The sequence below is a fragment of the Crocuta crocuta genome, unplaced genomic scaffold (genome assembly GCF_008692635.1).
Source record: "Crocuta crocuta isolate KB4526 unplaced genomic scaffold, BGI_CrCroc_1.0 scaffold124, whole genome shotgun sequence".
NCBI lineage: Eukaryota > Metazoa > Chordata > Mammalia > Carnivora > Hyaenidae > Crocuta > Crocuta crocuta.
In genome coordinates this window covers 2292508-2308380 of record NW_027551573.1, presented here as the reverse complement: position 1 = coordinate 2308380, position 15873 = coordinate 2292508, and the positions used below count along the sequence as shown (strand labels likewise).

The 15873-nt window shown below is 41.7% G+C and overlaps 1 protein-coding gene across 3 annotated transcripts in view; it reads left to right on the top strand.

The window, feature by feature from the left end:
- Nucleotides 1-15873, top strand: part of RSPRY1 (ring finger and SPRY domain containing 1) — a 43105-nt gene that overhangs the window by 17808 nt on the left and 9424 nt on the right. For all 3 annotated transcript variants that reach the window (XM_077751310.1, XM_077751309.1, XM_077751308.1), the window contains exons 3-13: nucleotides 369-421; nucleotides 1103-1215; nucleotides 2263-2389; nucleotides 3422-3480; nucleotides 5357-5423; nucleotides 6043-6174; nucleotides 7554-7669; nucleotides 8832-8975; nucleotides 13602-13713; nucleotides 15253-15355; nucleotides 15699-15851. In XM_077751310.1, coding sequence (XP_077607436.1) covers nucleotides 369-421; nucleotides 1103-1215; nucleotides 2263-2389; nucleotides 3422-3480; nucleotides 5357-5423; nucleotides 6043-6174; nucleotides 7554-7669; nucleotides 8832-8975; nucleotides 13602-13713; nucleotides 15253-15355; nucleotides 15699-15851 — 1179 coding nt within the window. The remainder of the gene's footprint in view (nucleotides 1-368; nucleotides 422-1102; nucleotides 1216-2262; nucleotides 2390-3421; nucleotides 3481-5356; nucleotides 5424-6042; nucleotides 6175-7553; nucleotides 7670-8831; nucleotides 8976-13601; nucleotides 13714-15252; nucleotides 15356-15698; nucleotides 15852-15873) is intronic.

Genomic DNA, 15873 nt, shown 5'->3' with positions numbered 1-15873 from the left:
AGATGTTGGTTTCTCTCTCTGGCTCATCTCAGTTGGCGTGGGCCTCTAGAGGAAAGCTGAAAGTAGTTCTGGGGTCTCCAGTTCTGGTCCTGTGCTTTTGCTCCAGGCCATGTGGTGATCCTTGTTTATGCCCTCCGCCCATTTTATCTGTGGGCCATCACAGATGATGGCCTTGGAAATGAGCACATGTGGTGTAGATGTGTCCTTACAGTGTGTATCTCCAGTTGTCTCTTCCATCTCTTTATCCACAACCTTCCATGTTCGTTTCTTCTTTCTCTTTCTACACCCACACCTTCAGTTTGAGTTTTTATTTGGAATTGTCATTTTTTACTTCTTCAAGTTTGATGTGTTGACTATTTGTTTTTCAGTGATCAGGAACCTCCCTATTCAATGATTACATTGCACGAAATGGCAGAAACAGGTATTTTTCAAGTTTTTTAAAAAATACTTTCTAAAGAATTAATGATTGTGAAAAAAATGGCCACTTCTTTTAAAATAAAAGATTCCAAAAGTATTTAACGCACATGACCATGAAAAAAGCCATTAGTATATAGAAATTTTCCTATACAAGGGTAAAAATGAATAATCACTATATATTGCATCCTGAATATGTAGCCGCACTTCTCAGTAATGGTTTTACTTCACTGAAATTATTAAAAGAAAAATTTGGGGAGCATTGACAGATCTTTGACCAAAACTCTTCCAGAATGGGAAGGGTAATTTTTTGTCCCTTAATTTCCTAAGTATCATTGTGAAAGTATAGCCCACTGCTTCAGATATTTATTTTTCTCAGTTCGCTCCTATGTTACAAACAAGATGCTGAAGACTATTTTAATTATAATCTGAAAGCCCAGGACCGTAGCTTCAGTTCTCTCCAAATAAAGATACCACCAAGTCACCAGGCTCCTGCAAATTAAGAATCTTTTGTTCTACCATGATGACTACAATTAATGACTATGTCCATGCCAAATGTTAGCTGCTTAAAAGCTACAGGATGAAAGCCAAAAGTGTCTAAATATGAAGTCACCTTGTGTTCTAAGTACGTATTTTCACATTTTAGAAATGATGGCTCTACCATATAATCTTATTGATTTGCTCTTAGATGAAGGATGGTTGGATGTTGTCCAGTCTTTAATTAGAGTTATTCCATTGGAAGATCCACTGGGACCAGCTGTTATAACATTGTTACTAGATGAATGTCCATTGCCCACTAAAGTAAGTTAATACTTTCTCTTTAATGAAACTGTCACCTATGCTTACACACAGGATGAATGCCTACAAAGAACTTTTGATATAATGCATTTCCTCTTTATATATTTGGGGTCTGTTTCATCCAATATTGACTTCATTGTGTAAACTTTTTTTATTACTAATGAAGTGTTACATCCTCTTTCCATCAGCAACTTACTATAAAGCTTTAGTTTAAAATTTTAAAATGTTAGAAATGAAAAGTATTTATATTTGAAATGGCAATCTTTATCTGAAATCAGAAGAGTGTTCCATTGCTGAGCTGATTTTCTTCTCTCTAAACAATTTCCTCATAACAAAAGGTTTTCTTTAATGTTTTCTATAAAGAGAAAACTATTACGCTGAAAGCACTTGTGAGTCTTACTCAAACATATGAAAGATTGGTATGACCTTGATTTTCCTTTATACAGAACAAAAGTATCAAACTTTCATTGCCTTAGTCCGTTTCTTCTTCGGAATACTTTTTTTTTTTTTTTTTAATTTCTAATTTTGGATGCTGGCATCTGTCATTTGTTTGAGTCTCAAACATTTGGGCACAACATGGAAAAAACTTATGGACAGAAGAGAAAAGCCTTTGGCCCAGTCACTGATGAAGTGACCTTTACCTAGCTGTATAAGGGGTTTCTGTTATTATTTGCCTCAAAACCTCTGGTGAGCTTTGTTCTTGCTTGATTTAAAAAAAACTGTAAGTAACTTTTTACTGTAACATCACTAAGACCCTATTGTTATCAATCATATTGGCATTTGGGTGGATTTACTCTGTTTAATGATTCAAGAGTAAATAGCATATTTTTGATACAACTGGTACATTTTGAATGAAGTGGAATGTAGCAGTTCCTGTAAGAAAACTTCCATGTTGATCCAACAACATTGATATCATTGGGTGCATCATATCATTTTGTATGTTCATTCTGAGTTAATACCTGGCTATAGCTTTTGTCTCAAATAATTCTCCTGGAGGAAAAATCCTAAGTAATGTATTTACCAAATTCCCTCGTTCATTTTGGTTTTTAGGATGCACTCCAGAAATTGACTGAAATTCTCAATTTAAACGGAGAAGTGGCTTGCCAGGACTCAGGTCATCCTGCTAAACACAGGAACACGTCTGCAGTCCTCGGCTGCTTGGCTGAGAAACTAGCAGGTAACTCTGGGAACCTCTACGAAGAAAGGTCTTTGGTTTTTTCACATAAAGGAGAAGACTGCAGGTCTTTAAACCTGTATCAGAAAGGAGTGTCTCAAAAGAAATAAAATAAAAATAAAAATGTAAATAAATAAATACATACATACATACATACTGAGGGACAAGAACTAACTGGAAAAAAGTACTCAGAGTCCAAAGAGATGAATGCAATCTAATTTAGCTTTGAGGACTTTCAGAGAGACATTTATTTATCTTAAATGTTTGTTTTTGAATGAGAGAGAGACTGAGCACAAGTGGGGGAGGTGCAGAGAGAGAGGAAGAAACAGGCTCCAGACTCCGAGCTGTAAGTGCAGAGCCTGATGCTGGGCTCAACCGCAAGAACCTGAAGTCAGATGCTTAACAAAATAAGCCACCCAGGCACCCCCAGAGAGACATTTAAAAGAAAAAGCTGTACTTACTTGCTTTAAAATTAAGAATAAAAGGCTGAATTCAGTATAATAAATGAAGATTATGGAGGTATGTTTTTATGCATATAATAGAGAATATACATTTATGCACTTTATAGAGTTTAGCAGGGTAATAGAGCCCTACAAGGTAGGAGAAGAGGAAAAAGAACTTTTCAACTGGAGCAATTTCTGAGAAGAGAAGCAGATATTTAACTTGGTTATGAACATTATACACTTTAGGAAAGTTAACATCAAAGTGCAGGTGAATAGTGTAGCTATTAGGTTAGGTCCTGTATGCTGGAAGAAACAATGGATTCCAAATCAGGGCACGTGGGTACTGCCTCTGATTCTGCCACATGTGCCCCAAGTTCACTGGAATGAGTGACTTCACTCTGTGGGCTCAGTTGTTCTGCTGTGAAATGGAAACAGTACTATTCTCTGTCTCAGAGCAGGACACTTGACTAAGATACTGTGCATGAGAGTGCCTTGTCAAAGAGTTCTAAAAAACCATTTTACTGTTACTAGTTACTGATGAAAAAGAATATGGCCCGTTTCATTGTATCTCGTGTTTGTTGTGTTTGTCCAGGTCCTGCAAGTATAGGCTTGCTTAGCCCCGGAATACTGGAATATTTGCTACAGTGTCTGGTAAGTGAGGCATCAAAGCCGGTTACTCTTAGTCATCTACAACTGCATTTTTCTAAAATTGCCAGTTTAACCACTGGCACAGAGAATGGAATCAGTTATAAATTTTATTTGCAGGTGTTTCCTGAGTGTTTATCTATTCCCTCCTATGTTTAAAAAAAAAAAAAAATGAGGGTGGGATAGGAATTTATTGCAAGCAAAAGCAGCCAAGTTGGTCTGGTTTTAAATTTAGTCCTAAGATAGCTGCTATGATTGGCTTTTGTGTGTGTGTCCTTAGGGCCTGCCAAATGGTAGTAGGGACCTCCTCAGTGGAAACAAAATTACATGGCATTCCAAGCCAGGAAACTGTCAGGTCAGATTGCCATTGCGTATAAATCTCCACGCCTTCCCTCCCTCTCTGGCTACTGCTCTTAGAACTGTTGTCGTGGATTATTTGATCTATTGTCTGTGAAGCTTGCGGTTTGCTGAGGCTGTGTTGTCAGAGCTCTCACACTGTTGGACTGCAGACTTGCCTGGTCTGTGTTTGTAAAAGTTATTTTTGCCTTCTTCAAAATCTGAAAGACCTTATTTTTCAGTACCTATATGATATATACTTAACACACACCATGATGGTAAGCAAGCCCTGTGGGGATATAAAAGTAGTATAACGAGTACTTTGCCCTCAGGAAGTTTCCTGGTTAACTGGGGGAACAGAACTACTCAGACAAGACAGTTAGCTTCCATTTCATGACAGGATGTGATCAAGGGCAAAATCCCCTCTCTCAGACTAAGTGCCGTAGGAGTGCTGAGAAGGTGATGGGAGGTGGAGGATAGTGGTGGTAAGTGCCAGAGGAACCATGGGAGACGGGCTTGCAGATGAAGGTGGGACCTCAGCTGGGTCACATCACCGGTGAGGATTTGACTGTGCACACTAGAGGGAAAAATGGGTTTTGGCTAAAGGCCCATCACCAGCAGAAGCTCAGAAATAGAAATGACCATGCTCCTGGCATATTACAGAGAACTGTCTGATCAGGAGACAGTGTTTAGAGACAGGAGGACAGGCCTGAACAGCCTGATGGGAAGGGCTCTGGGCCTGAAAAATCAGACTGAGGAATTGAAAGTGGATGTGACAGGAAGCACGGTACCGAACAGGCTTTGCTGCAGGGCATGCTGGTGGTTACAGGAGAGTTGCAGAACCTTTGAGCCCCAGGGAAGTGAGTAGGAATCACCGGGTGTTCCAGAAAGCTCCTTTGCAAGCTCCTAACCTAGCTGCGGTAAAGGATGACTCTGAGAAGATGTGATGTTAAGCAGGTAGACCTTTCTTTAAATGATGAGCACATGTGATGTGAAATTAAATGTAATTTAAAAAGCGCTCTCCCACCTACCATTAGCATTTGTGGATTTCCTTGCAGAGAACAGATTGAAAACTAAACCGTCAGGTGTTCATTCCATCATTTATAATTTTGGAACCTGGTAGTAATGCGTGGTTCCTTTAAGGGTTCTGAATAAAAGTCATTGTTAGCTACAATTCTAGGTTTCTGTTTGGCTTGCTTAAATGAATGTAGGAATCAGCATGGTTTTCTTTCACAAAACCCTAATATAAATGTTACCAAGTAGAATAATGCAGTGCACCTAACAAAATACTTTTGAAATCTGCATATCTGTAAATGAACCCGATGACATCAAGAAAATAATATATGATTTTATGAGACTCTGTCTTGGTTCCTATTACTAACAATATTAGCAAACAGAGGATTGAGGACTCAGATGAGCAAAACTCTTCTGATTGCACCAAAAACATCAAGCATGTATTGGGTAAGAAGAAGAAATTGGTAACTCGCCGCCTCCGCAGGGGAATGATGTTTTTGCTCTTGTTTCTCTATCTTTTGTTGTCTTTCAGAAGCTACAGTCCCACCCCACAGTCATGCTCTTTGCACTTATTGCGCTGGAAAAGTTTGCACAGACAAGTAGGTATAGTGACTTCTTGCACTAATGATCTTCCTGTATCAGCTGTTAAAAATCTTATTTTTCATACTTACTGGGTGAGCTTATGCTTTGAGCCCCATCAGTCAGGCACATGTTCTGTGTTTGTCTGGATAGACACTTCAAGGCCAGTGAGATGTAACAGGGACAAAAGTCAAGAGTTTCTCACCTAAGAATCAAAGCTTAATGACCGTGGTTACTCACTTTTTGTGGCTAAAAAGTTAGTGAGGAAGGGCGCCTGGGGGGCTCAGTCGGTTAAGTGTCCAACTTCGGTTTAGGTCATGGTCTCAGTTCATAAGATCGAGCCCTGTGTCAGGCTTTGCACTGACAGCACGGAGCCTGCTTGGGATTCTCTCTCCATCTCTCTCTGCCCCTTCCCCACTTGCGCCTTCTCTCTCTCTAACATAAAATAAATAAATAAACTTAAAAAAAAAGTGATGAGATTGCTACTTCCCAGAAAGTAGTCAAGGCTCCTGGGGTATGTCCTTATTCTAGTTTCCAAGTTTTCTAATTGCCTCTCCTCACTCTTTCCCACCCCTTACCTGCCCAGCAAATCATCCTACTCTTTCATGGTTAATTCAAGGTTTATGTCTTCTCAAACAGGTGAAAACAAGTTGACTATCTCTGAATCCAGTATTAGTGACCGGCTTGTCACATTGGAGTCCTGGGCTGATGATCCTGATTACCTGAAACGTCAGGTCGGGTTCTGTGCCCAGTGGAGCTTAGACAATCTCTGTAAGTAGGAGTTGTCCTTCATTAAAATGCCTGTTTCCCCTGCCAAACCCATTTCTTATATAGGATCACTGTTGTTCATTTTGTAATAGTGAGTGTGACACTTTCCTTATAAGGTCCTATACTGTAACTTGGCTGTATTCTAGCAGAAAAATATTCTAGGGATCCTCTAGATAAGAATTACATGGAATGTTTCTAATTCTAGCACTCTCCTGTTCATAAACTTTTACTGGTACCGTATTTCCTGCTGCATCAGGGCCATGAATCATATGGCAGTGTCTAGGGGCACCTGGGTGGCTCACTCAGTTAAGCATCTAACTCTTGATTTAGAGTTTAGCTCAGGTCATGATCTCACAGTTCATTAGTTTATGCCCAACATTGGACTCTGCTCTCACAGCACAGAGCCTGCTTGGGATTCTCTGTCTCCTTCTCCCTCTCCACCCCTCCCCCATGTGGGTGTGTGCATCTGCTCAGATTCTTTCCCTCTCTCTCTCAAAAATAAACATTAAAAAAAAATAGCAGTGGGGCACCTGGGTGGCTCATTAAGCATCCAACTTCAGCTCAGGTCATGATCTTGCATCATGAGTTTGAGCCCCGCATCGGGCTCTGAGCTAACAGCTTGGAACCTGGAACCTGCTTCAGATTCTGTGTCTCCCTCTCAGTCTGCCCCTTCCCTGTTCATGCTCTCTCGCTCTCTCTCTCTCTCTCTCTCTCTCAAAAATAAAAATAAAAAAAAAATAGCAGTGTCTAATCAACTCTTCTGACACAAACTATCTCCTCACTGTTCTACAAGCAGGCCCCAGTCATTCCTGCTTCTGGGCCTTTCCCTCACTTGGAGTTCTCTCTCTTTACTCTTCTCCCTATCCTAACTTGCCTCTTAAAACTCCAGATGCACCTTACCTATGCCAGGAGGGCTGCTCCCGGCTTTTCTTGTTCCCCTCCAACAGCTGCCAAAACTAAAACTACCCGTACTACTAACCCTCACTCCACTTCCATAGTTACACTATGCGGAAGCATGGCGAGACGTGCCCACCCCCCGCCCTGCCCAGCAGCACCGTGCGGAGGTGCTTTGCACACAGCATGTGTGATGCCAGCGGAAGAACCATTCTGAGAAAGTATAATTTGGCGTTTGTTGCATGCAATGTAACAAATACAGGGGACAGAAGCATGAGCCCCACGCTGCTGTCCTAGCCTGTCCTAACTTGTGCTTCATTGATCTTCATATGGTCGTGCAGCAGCAAAGCCAAGGTCTTGAATATCCCTACCAAGTCTGCCATTTCTGAACACCTGCACTTCTTCACTAGCATGGCAGCCAGTAATGACACTAACTCTTCCCCACAACAGCCTCTGCCTTCGAAACATGACCACTTTTTCTTTTACAGTTTTAAAAGACAGTAGGCAGCTGACCTATGAGAAAGTGGACTTGAATAGCATTAGGGCCATGCTGAATAGCAACGATGTCAGCGAGTACCTGAAGATCTCGCCTCATGGCTTGGAGGTAAAGCTCTCATGGATGGAACGTTCAGGGGGAGAAATCTTGGTCTCATTTCCACACCCTGGCCCTGAACAAAAAAGCAATTTTTTGCAGAATAGATGGAAGTTCATTTTGTACTCCAAGAGTGTTTAGAGGTAGAAGTGGCAGAGAGAAGGTGTTTGGGATATTACTTAGTCTTTTATATCCCACACATGCTATACTCATAGTAAGCACCTTAATATTTTTTGACAATTTGATTTTTTTTTTTTTGTAGTTTCAAGTTTTTATTTAAATTCTAGTTAGTTAATATACAGTGTTAATATTGGTTTCAGGTGTAGAATTTGGTATGCATCGCTTAGATACAACGCCTAGTGGCTCATCACAACCAGTACCCTCCATAATGTCCCTCACCCATTTAACCCATCCCTCCGCCCACCCCACCCCCAGCAATTCTCTTTGCTGTCTGTAGAAAATTTGATTTAAATATGTCTGTTTTCGATCTCTGCCATTTTATTCAGCTAAAGTACAAAGACTAGTGTTTCTTAAAGAGGCCCTTCCTTTTTAAATCCCTGCATAACCAGTTGTATTCTGTCTAATGCTCCTCCACCTCCCTGTGTGTTGGAAATGTTGCCGATTTTGTGGTGCACATTGGTGAACGCTGCTTCTGTACAAGAAGGCACCATAAGGCACTAGACACGTCAAGATTAAAGAACTGTGTGAAGAATGGCTGCAGACAGCTCTTTGATCTTACGTATTGCCAAATGCCTCCGTAGTTTTCTGCTTTAGGTTATTTTTAGGTATCCCTCTTAACACCCTTCAGCATCCTTCTCTGTCCCCATCCTAACAAGTGCAGTTAAGGCCGTGTTAATGCGTCTGTAAAAGAGTCCGCTGTGAAGGTAAAACCCTGTACGTACTTTAGAAAGAAGCCAGTAGCCCTCGTTAACTCTTCCTGCGGCCCTCTTTGAAGCCTTCCAACCCGGTTAGAACTCCCTGGGGATAAAACTGTAAAAACAGAGTGTGCTTCATTCTGTTTTGCACTTTTTGTCCCTGGGGATGCACAGAGAAGGAAACGGCCATCCGACTGAAGCTTCAATAAAGAAAAAGACTTTCCACCTCTAAGCGGTCACTTGTCTTTGGTGGTCTCCAGGCATTGATGGTAGACTGTGACCTGCTTTGGTTTTGCCAGGCTCGCTGTGATGCTTCCTCTTTTGAAAGTGTGCGTTGCACCTTCTGCGTGGATGCTGGGGTGTGGTACTATGAAGTCACCGTGGTCACTTCTGGCGTCATGCAGATCGGCTGGGCCACACGAGACAGCAAATTTCTCAATCACGTGAGTACCCTAGAGAGCTGTGTGAGCAGGCCAGCCGCAGGGTTTTGGTGAGCGGGTGGAGGACACGGCTTTTTCAGGTAGGCTTGCACTGTCCTCGCCCCTCGGGCCACACCATGTGCTTTCAGATCCCTCACAGGGGGCTGCTGAATGGACTCAGAAATAACGAAACACAAGTGAACTTGCCCGTCAGCTTTTCTTCCCTCGAATTTTAAGTTCATGTTCATTTTTGTGCACAGGTTGGATGTGTCCTTTGTAGGCTGTCTCCGGCCCCAGCCACATCTCTGGCTCAGTTTTCATATTGGGACCCATGATTGCTTTTACCTTGCATTTAAGCTTTAGGAACCTTGTAGGAATTCTCTTCCTTTCATAAAATACTAAATGTTGGTTTGAGTTCTTTAACTTGACTTTTATCTTGTGATTGGTAGGCACATTTGTTTTCAATATTTAGCATTAATCTTTCGTTGTAGAAAGCTGGGAGGTAAGAGGGAAGATGAAATCCACTAGAAGAAGCAGGATTCAGCTACCACTGGTCAAGTGCGAGGGCTGGGTTTCCTCTCTTTTCTAAAGATATTGATTTCTTGCCAATCTATACCCTTCTGATGCCCAGCCTGGTTGGCTTTCTTGTGTTTTTCCAATTTTAAGCTGTTTAGAATCAATCCAGTTTTGATCTGGAATCTTTTGTGGATGTATGATTTTTACCCTTTGAACTGGGAAAACACCTTGGATTATTTTGCTAATTTCAACAATAGTCTCCCATATGTAAGGTGCTAGGTTGGGCTTTAGAAGTGAACCAACAAAACCAATCTCCGCTTGCCTGCCATACATATAGGTTCACAAGGACCCTTTCAGCAGGGCTGGATAGCATCTTAGAATTGTGCATGGCCTTTTACTAAACTCCTTGCTACAGAGACCACTGGAGGAAGAGAGCCAGTGGTGAGGTCAGATTCTCATCCAGGATAGAAAACTGGAGCCCTGTCTGCGATTGCTTTCGTTGGGACCTTTCTCTGATGAAGGGGTCCTCACTGACGGGGACTTAATTAAAACCTGGAAGCGTGAGGCTTTATCGTGGCGCCACGTGGTCAGAAGTACATGGGTCTGGAGAACAGTGCCGGTCAGTCTCTTAGTTCCCACACTGGGCACTGATTTAAAGCAGGTAACACCAGTTACCCTGAAAGCCTGACCCAAAGGAGATCCTGAAGACAATTTTTTAGAACTTGGGGAGCAAAAAGGCTTTGTTTCCAGAGCGCTGTCATTTTAGAGCCGTTTGTCTAACAGATGCCACAATGTCCATTTCACAGATGACAAAATAGAGACTGGGAAGACCTAAGGAATATTGGGCTAGAATTCAGGCTCCTTCCTGTTCTTCAAGAGGAGTTTTCTTTGCATTTGACAGTGGGAAGAATATCAGAGAATTAGCTAGGTTCCTCATTTGGATGCAAAAAATTGTTCCATAACTAGAAGAAAGATGGATTTCTTTAGGGAGGAAGCTTTAGGATAACATTTGTTTCTCATCATTTGGCAGCACCCGCCCCTAACGGGTTTACATGTAGTATATCTGATTCTGAATGTTGTAAATGTTTTTTAATATTTAAAATTTTTTAATATTTACCAATGAGGCTACCACTAATTTCTGCCGTATCACTGCAGAAATTTGGCTCCTCAGATTAAGATCCTTAAAATGCTGTTTTCGTATCCTCTAAATTGCTTGACAGACTTTTCATTTCTTTCTTTAAAAATCAAAACCAGGGGCGCCTGGGTGACTCAGTCTGTTAAGCATCCGACTCTTGGTTTTGGCTCAGGTTATGATCTTGCAGTTTGTGAATTTGAGCCCTGCATCAAGTTCTGTGCTGAGAGTGCGGAGCCTGCTTGGGATTCTCTCTCTCTCTGTCCCTCCCCAGTGCGTGCACGCGCCTCCCTCTCTGAAAATAAATAAACCTCAAAAACAATTTTTTTAATCAAAAACAAAACATTTTTTTCCTGATCGAAGTACTTGTTGATTCCCAATTAGAAATTGGTGAAGTCTGATACCTCTTTTCCCAAATGTAGGATTTTAATCATATTGCCATACTTAAAACTTTGCTTCAAATGGACATTGTTCTGCTGATTCTGTTCTGTTTTGTTTTTTGCTGCACAGACAGGGTGTGGTTTTATGAAATAAGTCATCCTTAGATACCCCCAGTCTCTAACAACTTGAAGTCCATCCACAGTGCCTCCTCTTTTAACTCTTAACTGCTCGAGCTTCAGTTTTGAAAGGATGATGAAAGTGTTGGGCTTTCATTAAAATGAGACCCTTAAGGACAGTTCTTATTCAGGTCACCTATAGAATAGTTTGTCTTGTGTATTTTTATGGAGGTTTGGGTGAAGCAGGTTTTTAAGGGTGCATTTTGCATTCTCTGAAATACCTTTTGCCTTTTCATGAGCATCTACCATGTGACAGGTCTTTCACATGCTTTCTCTAATCGTTTTGAGAGTTTGGGAAGGTATTCTCCCATTTAAAGATAAGGAGAGTAAGATTCAGACAAGTAAGTTTAGAAACTTACCCAACATTACCTGGCCTCCAAGTGCTAGAGAAGAATCGAGACCCTGGTCAAGATGACCCATGCTCCTTCCCCTGGCATCCTCTTCCCTCGGAGAAGATAAAACTGCTTTCTGAAACAGAAAAGGAGAATAACTTGGAAGCCTTTCCAAGAGAATTCCATACTGTTGAGGAGTTTGGGAACGAGACAGGCACCAAGGCAGTATCCGAGAGCCAAGAGACAGGAAGTACAAAAGCCAGTGTTTTAGGGGCTAGGATGCTAACACTTCTGCCACAGACCAGTCCTAACCATCTCTCTGTGTGGGGTCACTCCCACCACACTAGGTGTCTGTGGGAAGGGTCCGGCTGGCCAAGCCTAGGTTACATCCTATCCCTCCACCTCCTGAGCAGGAAGGAGGCCACTGTATCTTCATTGCATTCCCTAAAACAGGAAGGCGTTGGGATGCTGGACAACGGAAAAAGAGGACGGTGTCCACCACGTGGGAAAGAATTCAAAATATTTCCTGAATGACAAGCTATGGATTAAACTTTTTGTTTTCAGTAATGTTTCCGTTACTAAAATATATGTGACCATAAACAAGCAGATCAAAATTATCCCTCCAAGTACTGAGTTAGCCGCCCTGATCTCTCATTTATCTGTCTCAGCTGGAAACCACAGTCCTGCTGGGAATGTTTTCAGGTTGACAGAGAGTGTAGGACATCTAGATTGCTCTCAGAGATGCCAACTCAAAGGGATTTTTCAAAGTGTATCTCTGCTTGGCAGAAGTGCCTGCTTCTTAACCTGTAGAGTTTGATCTGTGGTTGAAATTACTACACTTCCACCTTTGTCCCACAATCCCACGCTGCAGTGAAATTCATCCCAGCATAGAAGACAGTTCATGGTAAAAGTCTGCTCTTAACCAACTCTCGTGGCTAGGAATCTTCTAGGAATGTCTCTCAGCTGTTCCACAGAGGACTTGGTAGTACATTAGAAAGTCAAAGCAGAAAAGAATTGCTTGCCTTCTGCCTATGACCAACACCCATAAAATAAAAAACCATTTTTCCTTGTTCAGGCCTTGAAAGGAGGGATAGCAAGGTGTTTTTTCTAGTCAACAATAGATGAATTTCTTCTCTGCCTAAAGACAGTTAGATACAAGTTCGTGTAACTCTTGAGCAATCTGAATAGTGCATTCTGAACAGCTGGTTCTGAAGCCTCACTATGGAGAACACTCATCAGAATTCAGTATATTGTGGTCCCAAGTGGTCAAGGAATATGTTCGAGCCTTTACTCCGGTCGATCTCAATGCATTGTTTATCCTCAGAGAACAAGCAGACCATCCCCAGGACCTGGGATCTTACTTGGATTTGGCCCACATTTTCAATCATTTGCTCCACTAAGAATCTTTCCCCATGAACCTTTAAAGATAGCAATTGTCTGATCTGCATGGTCCTTCTGTTTGTTCTATTTCATCATAAGCACTTAACAATCCCATCCACCCTTTTAACAATAAAATCATTGTTAATTAAATATAATTCAGAAGCAGTCAGAAATAAAAGAAGTGGCCAAGGACCTGTATGATGATCAAATTGAGCCCCTTAGAATAGCTATTGCTGATTGTCCACTGGAACAGTGGACTGTCCACGTGTCTCCAGTTTTGAAATCTCTGAGTGTGTGGTTGTTTTGAAGTCTACTACATGCAAGAAAGGTGTTTGCCCAGCCATGGTGAAGTGGAAAGCACACCAGTCTTAGAAGATTCCAAGGTCCAAACTTGGTTTTCTTAGTAATGATTTGTCCTTGGGCGATGTGGTTGGCCTCTCTGAGCCTTTACCTCCTCTTAAAGTGGAGTAGAATGCCACTAGCCCCACGGTGGCTTGTGAGAATTAAAAGAACTAACAAATTTGTTGGTGAGGTCATTATCTCGATGATATATGTCACGGAGAGCCAGGCTTCCGGGTCAGCATTTCGGTGTCTTCTAAGAACCATAGGCTCCCTTCACCCAGAAAGCTTAGAATTCCAGCCACCAGATCTGTGGTTACAAAAGACACACTATCTTTTCCCAGAACGCAGCAGGCAGAGCCTTGCTAATCTTCTGGGCCCTGTCTCCCTCCAGGAAGGCTATGGCATTGGGGACGACGAATACTCCTGTGCCTATGATGGCTGCCGGCAGCTGATTTGGTACAATGCCAGGAGTAAGCCTCATCTACACCCATGCTGGAAAGAAGGTACTCGTTCCTCTCTGTCATGAACCTATCGACTGGGTTTAGACATCTGGTTATGATGAAGACATCTATTATGTTAGGCCTTAAAATGTTTCAGTGGAAGAAGACGTAATATGAAAAGGGATGTGAGCCTCTGTATTCCCTCTCATGGATGTGAACAGTGTTCTCCTGATAAGTTCACTTCTGATGGAGCCCTTTAGCAAAATCATTTCAGAGTATAGAATTCTTAATTTAGTGGGGGAAATGATAAGATTAATGTGAATTCTAGTTTTCTGAGTATATGCTATTTTTTTTTTTTGAGATTTTATTTTTAAGTAATCTCTGCACACAATATGGGGCTTGAACTCACAACCCCGACATCAGGAGTTGCATGCTCCATCAGCTGAGCCAGCTGGCCGCCCCTCTGGGTATATGCTTTGAGTCAAAGCATTCAGGGAGTTACTGAGGACACTAAAATTGTAATAGCAGTAAAATGAGGATATTTTAGAGGTCAGATGGCTGTGGAATAGGCACTATTCAGTGGCCACATTCTGGGCCCCACTAAAGCACCTTTTTTTTTTTTTTTTAAATTAATGTTTTATTCATTTCTGAGAGAGAGAGACAGAGTGTGAGCGGGCGAGGGGCAGAGAGAGGAAGACACAGAATCTGAAGCAGGTTCCAGGCTCTGAGCTGTCAGCACAGAGCCCAATGTGGGGCTCAAACTCACGAACTATGAGGTCATGACCTGAGCCAAAGTCAGACACTTAACCAACTGAGCTACCCAGGCACCCCAAGAGGAGCTTTTAAGGATGTGAGGCGCCTGGGGATCTCAGTTGATTAAACGTCTGCTTCTTGATTTCACCTCAGGTCATGATCTCATGATTGGTGAGATCGAACCCCGTGTTAGGATCCATGCTCACAGCACGGAGCCTGCTTTGGATTCCCTCTCTCCCTGTCTCTGTGCCCCTCCCCTGCTCCTGCTCTCTAAATAAATGAATAAATACATGAATGAGGCACTGTCTGCAAAGACTGTTTCATTTTTGTTTTCTAATAATTTAAAAGATTACTGAAGTAATACATTGAGCATCAGAATTTGGAAAATAGGGAAAAGGAGCAAAATCAAAATCCCTTGTAATTCCTCCATCCAGAGATCTTTTTTTAAACACTTAAAATTTGGTGTATTTTTTTTTTGTTTTTTTTTTGGCTATTGTTTCACTCCTGTGCCTTGAACAACTTTCCAGGTTATTAAATAACATGATTTTTTTTTGACGTTTATTCATTTTGAAAGAAAGAGAGTATACGCGCAAGGGTGAGAGGGAACAGCAGACAGAGAGGGAGAGAATCCACACTCTCTTTTACCACCCAAGTGCCCCAGCAGCATTGTCTTCTTAAAGGTAGACTAAAATTTTAGATGAGTTGCAGAGGAAACAAGATTGGTGAGTGTGTTGATACACAGCTACAGGTGCAGACTTCATTCCATGAACTAAACCCTTTGAGACAGTGAGCAGAGTCCTGGTAGTAGTGCACACCCCCACCCTTACGGTCTTTCACTTTCCCTTCTAGGAGACACAGTGGGATTTCTGTTAGACTTGAATGAAAAGCAAATGATCTTCTTTTTAAACGGCAACCAGCTGCCTCCTGAGAAGCAAGTCTTTTCATCTACTGTGTAAGTAGCTTTCCTCAGTCAGAAATGTGAGGAGATGCATGGAATTCACTTTTCTTTAGAAAAAAACCTTGTCCATTTATGTAATCAGTTGTGATGAGAAATCATTTTATTTCGAGTAATTGGGGACCCATTTGATCATACGTATAAGTGTCCTGAAGCTTAATATAAGATGATGAGGTTAGGCCATTGTCAGGGTCGTAGTCCTGTCCAGGTTAGTAAACAATCTGTTACCCTCCCTTTGTACGAGGAGACAATGTCTGAAAACCACTTCATGTATGAGCTTTGCTTTGTTTTCATGAATTCTCTTTGACCTCTGTACTCATTTTTTTTTTTTTTTCGGTAGATCTGGATTTTTTGCTGCAGCTAGTTTCATGTCATATCAACAATGTGAGTTCAATTTTGGAGCAAAACCATTCAAATATCCACCATCTATGAAGTTTAGCACTTTTAATGACTACGCCTTCCTCACAGCTGAAGAGAAAATCATTTTGCCAAGGTAAGGAATCTGCTTAGACTAT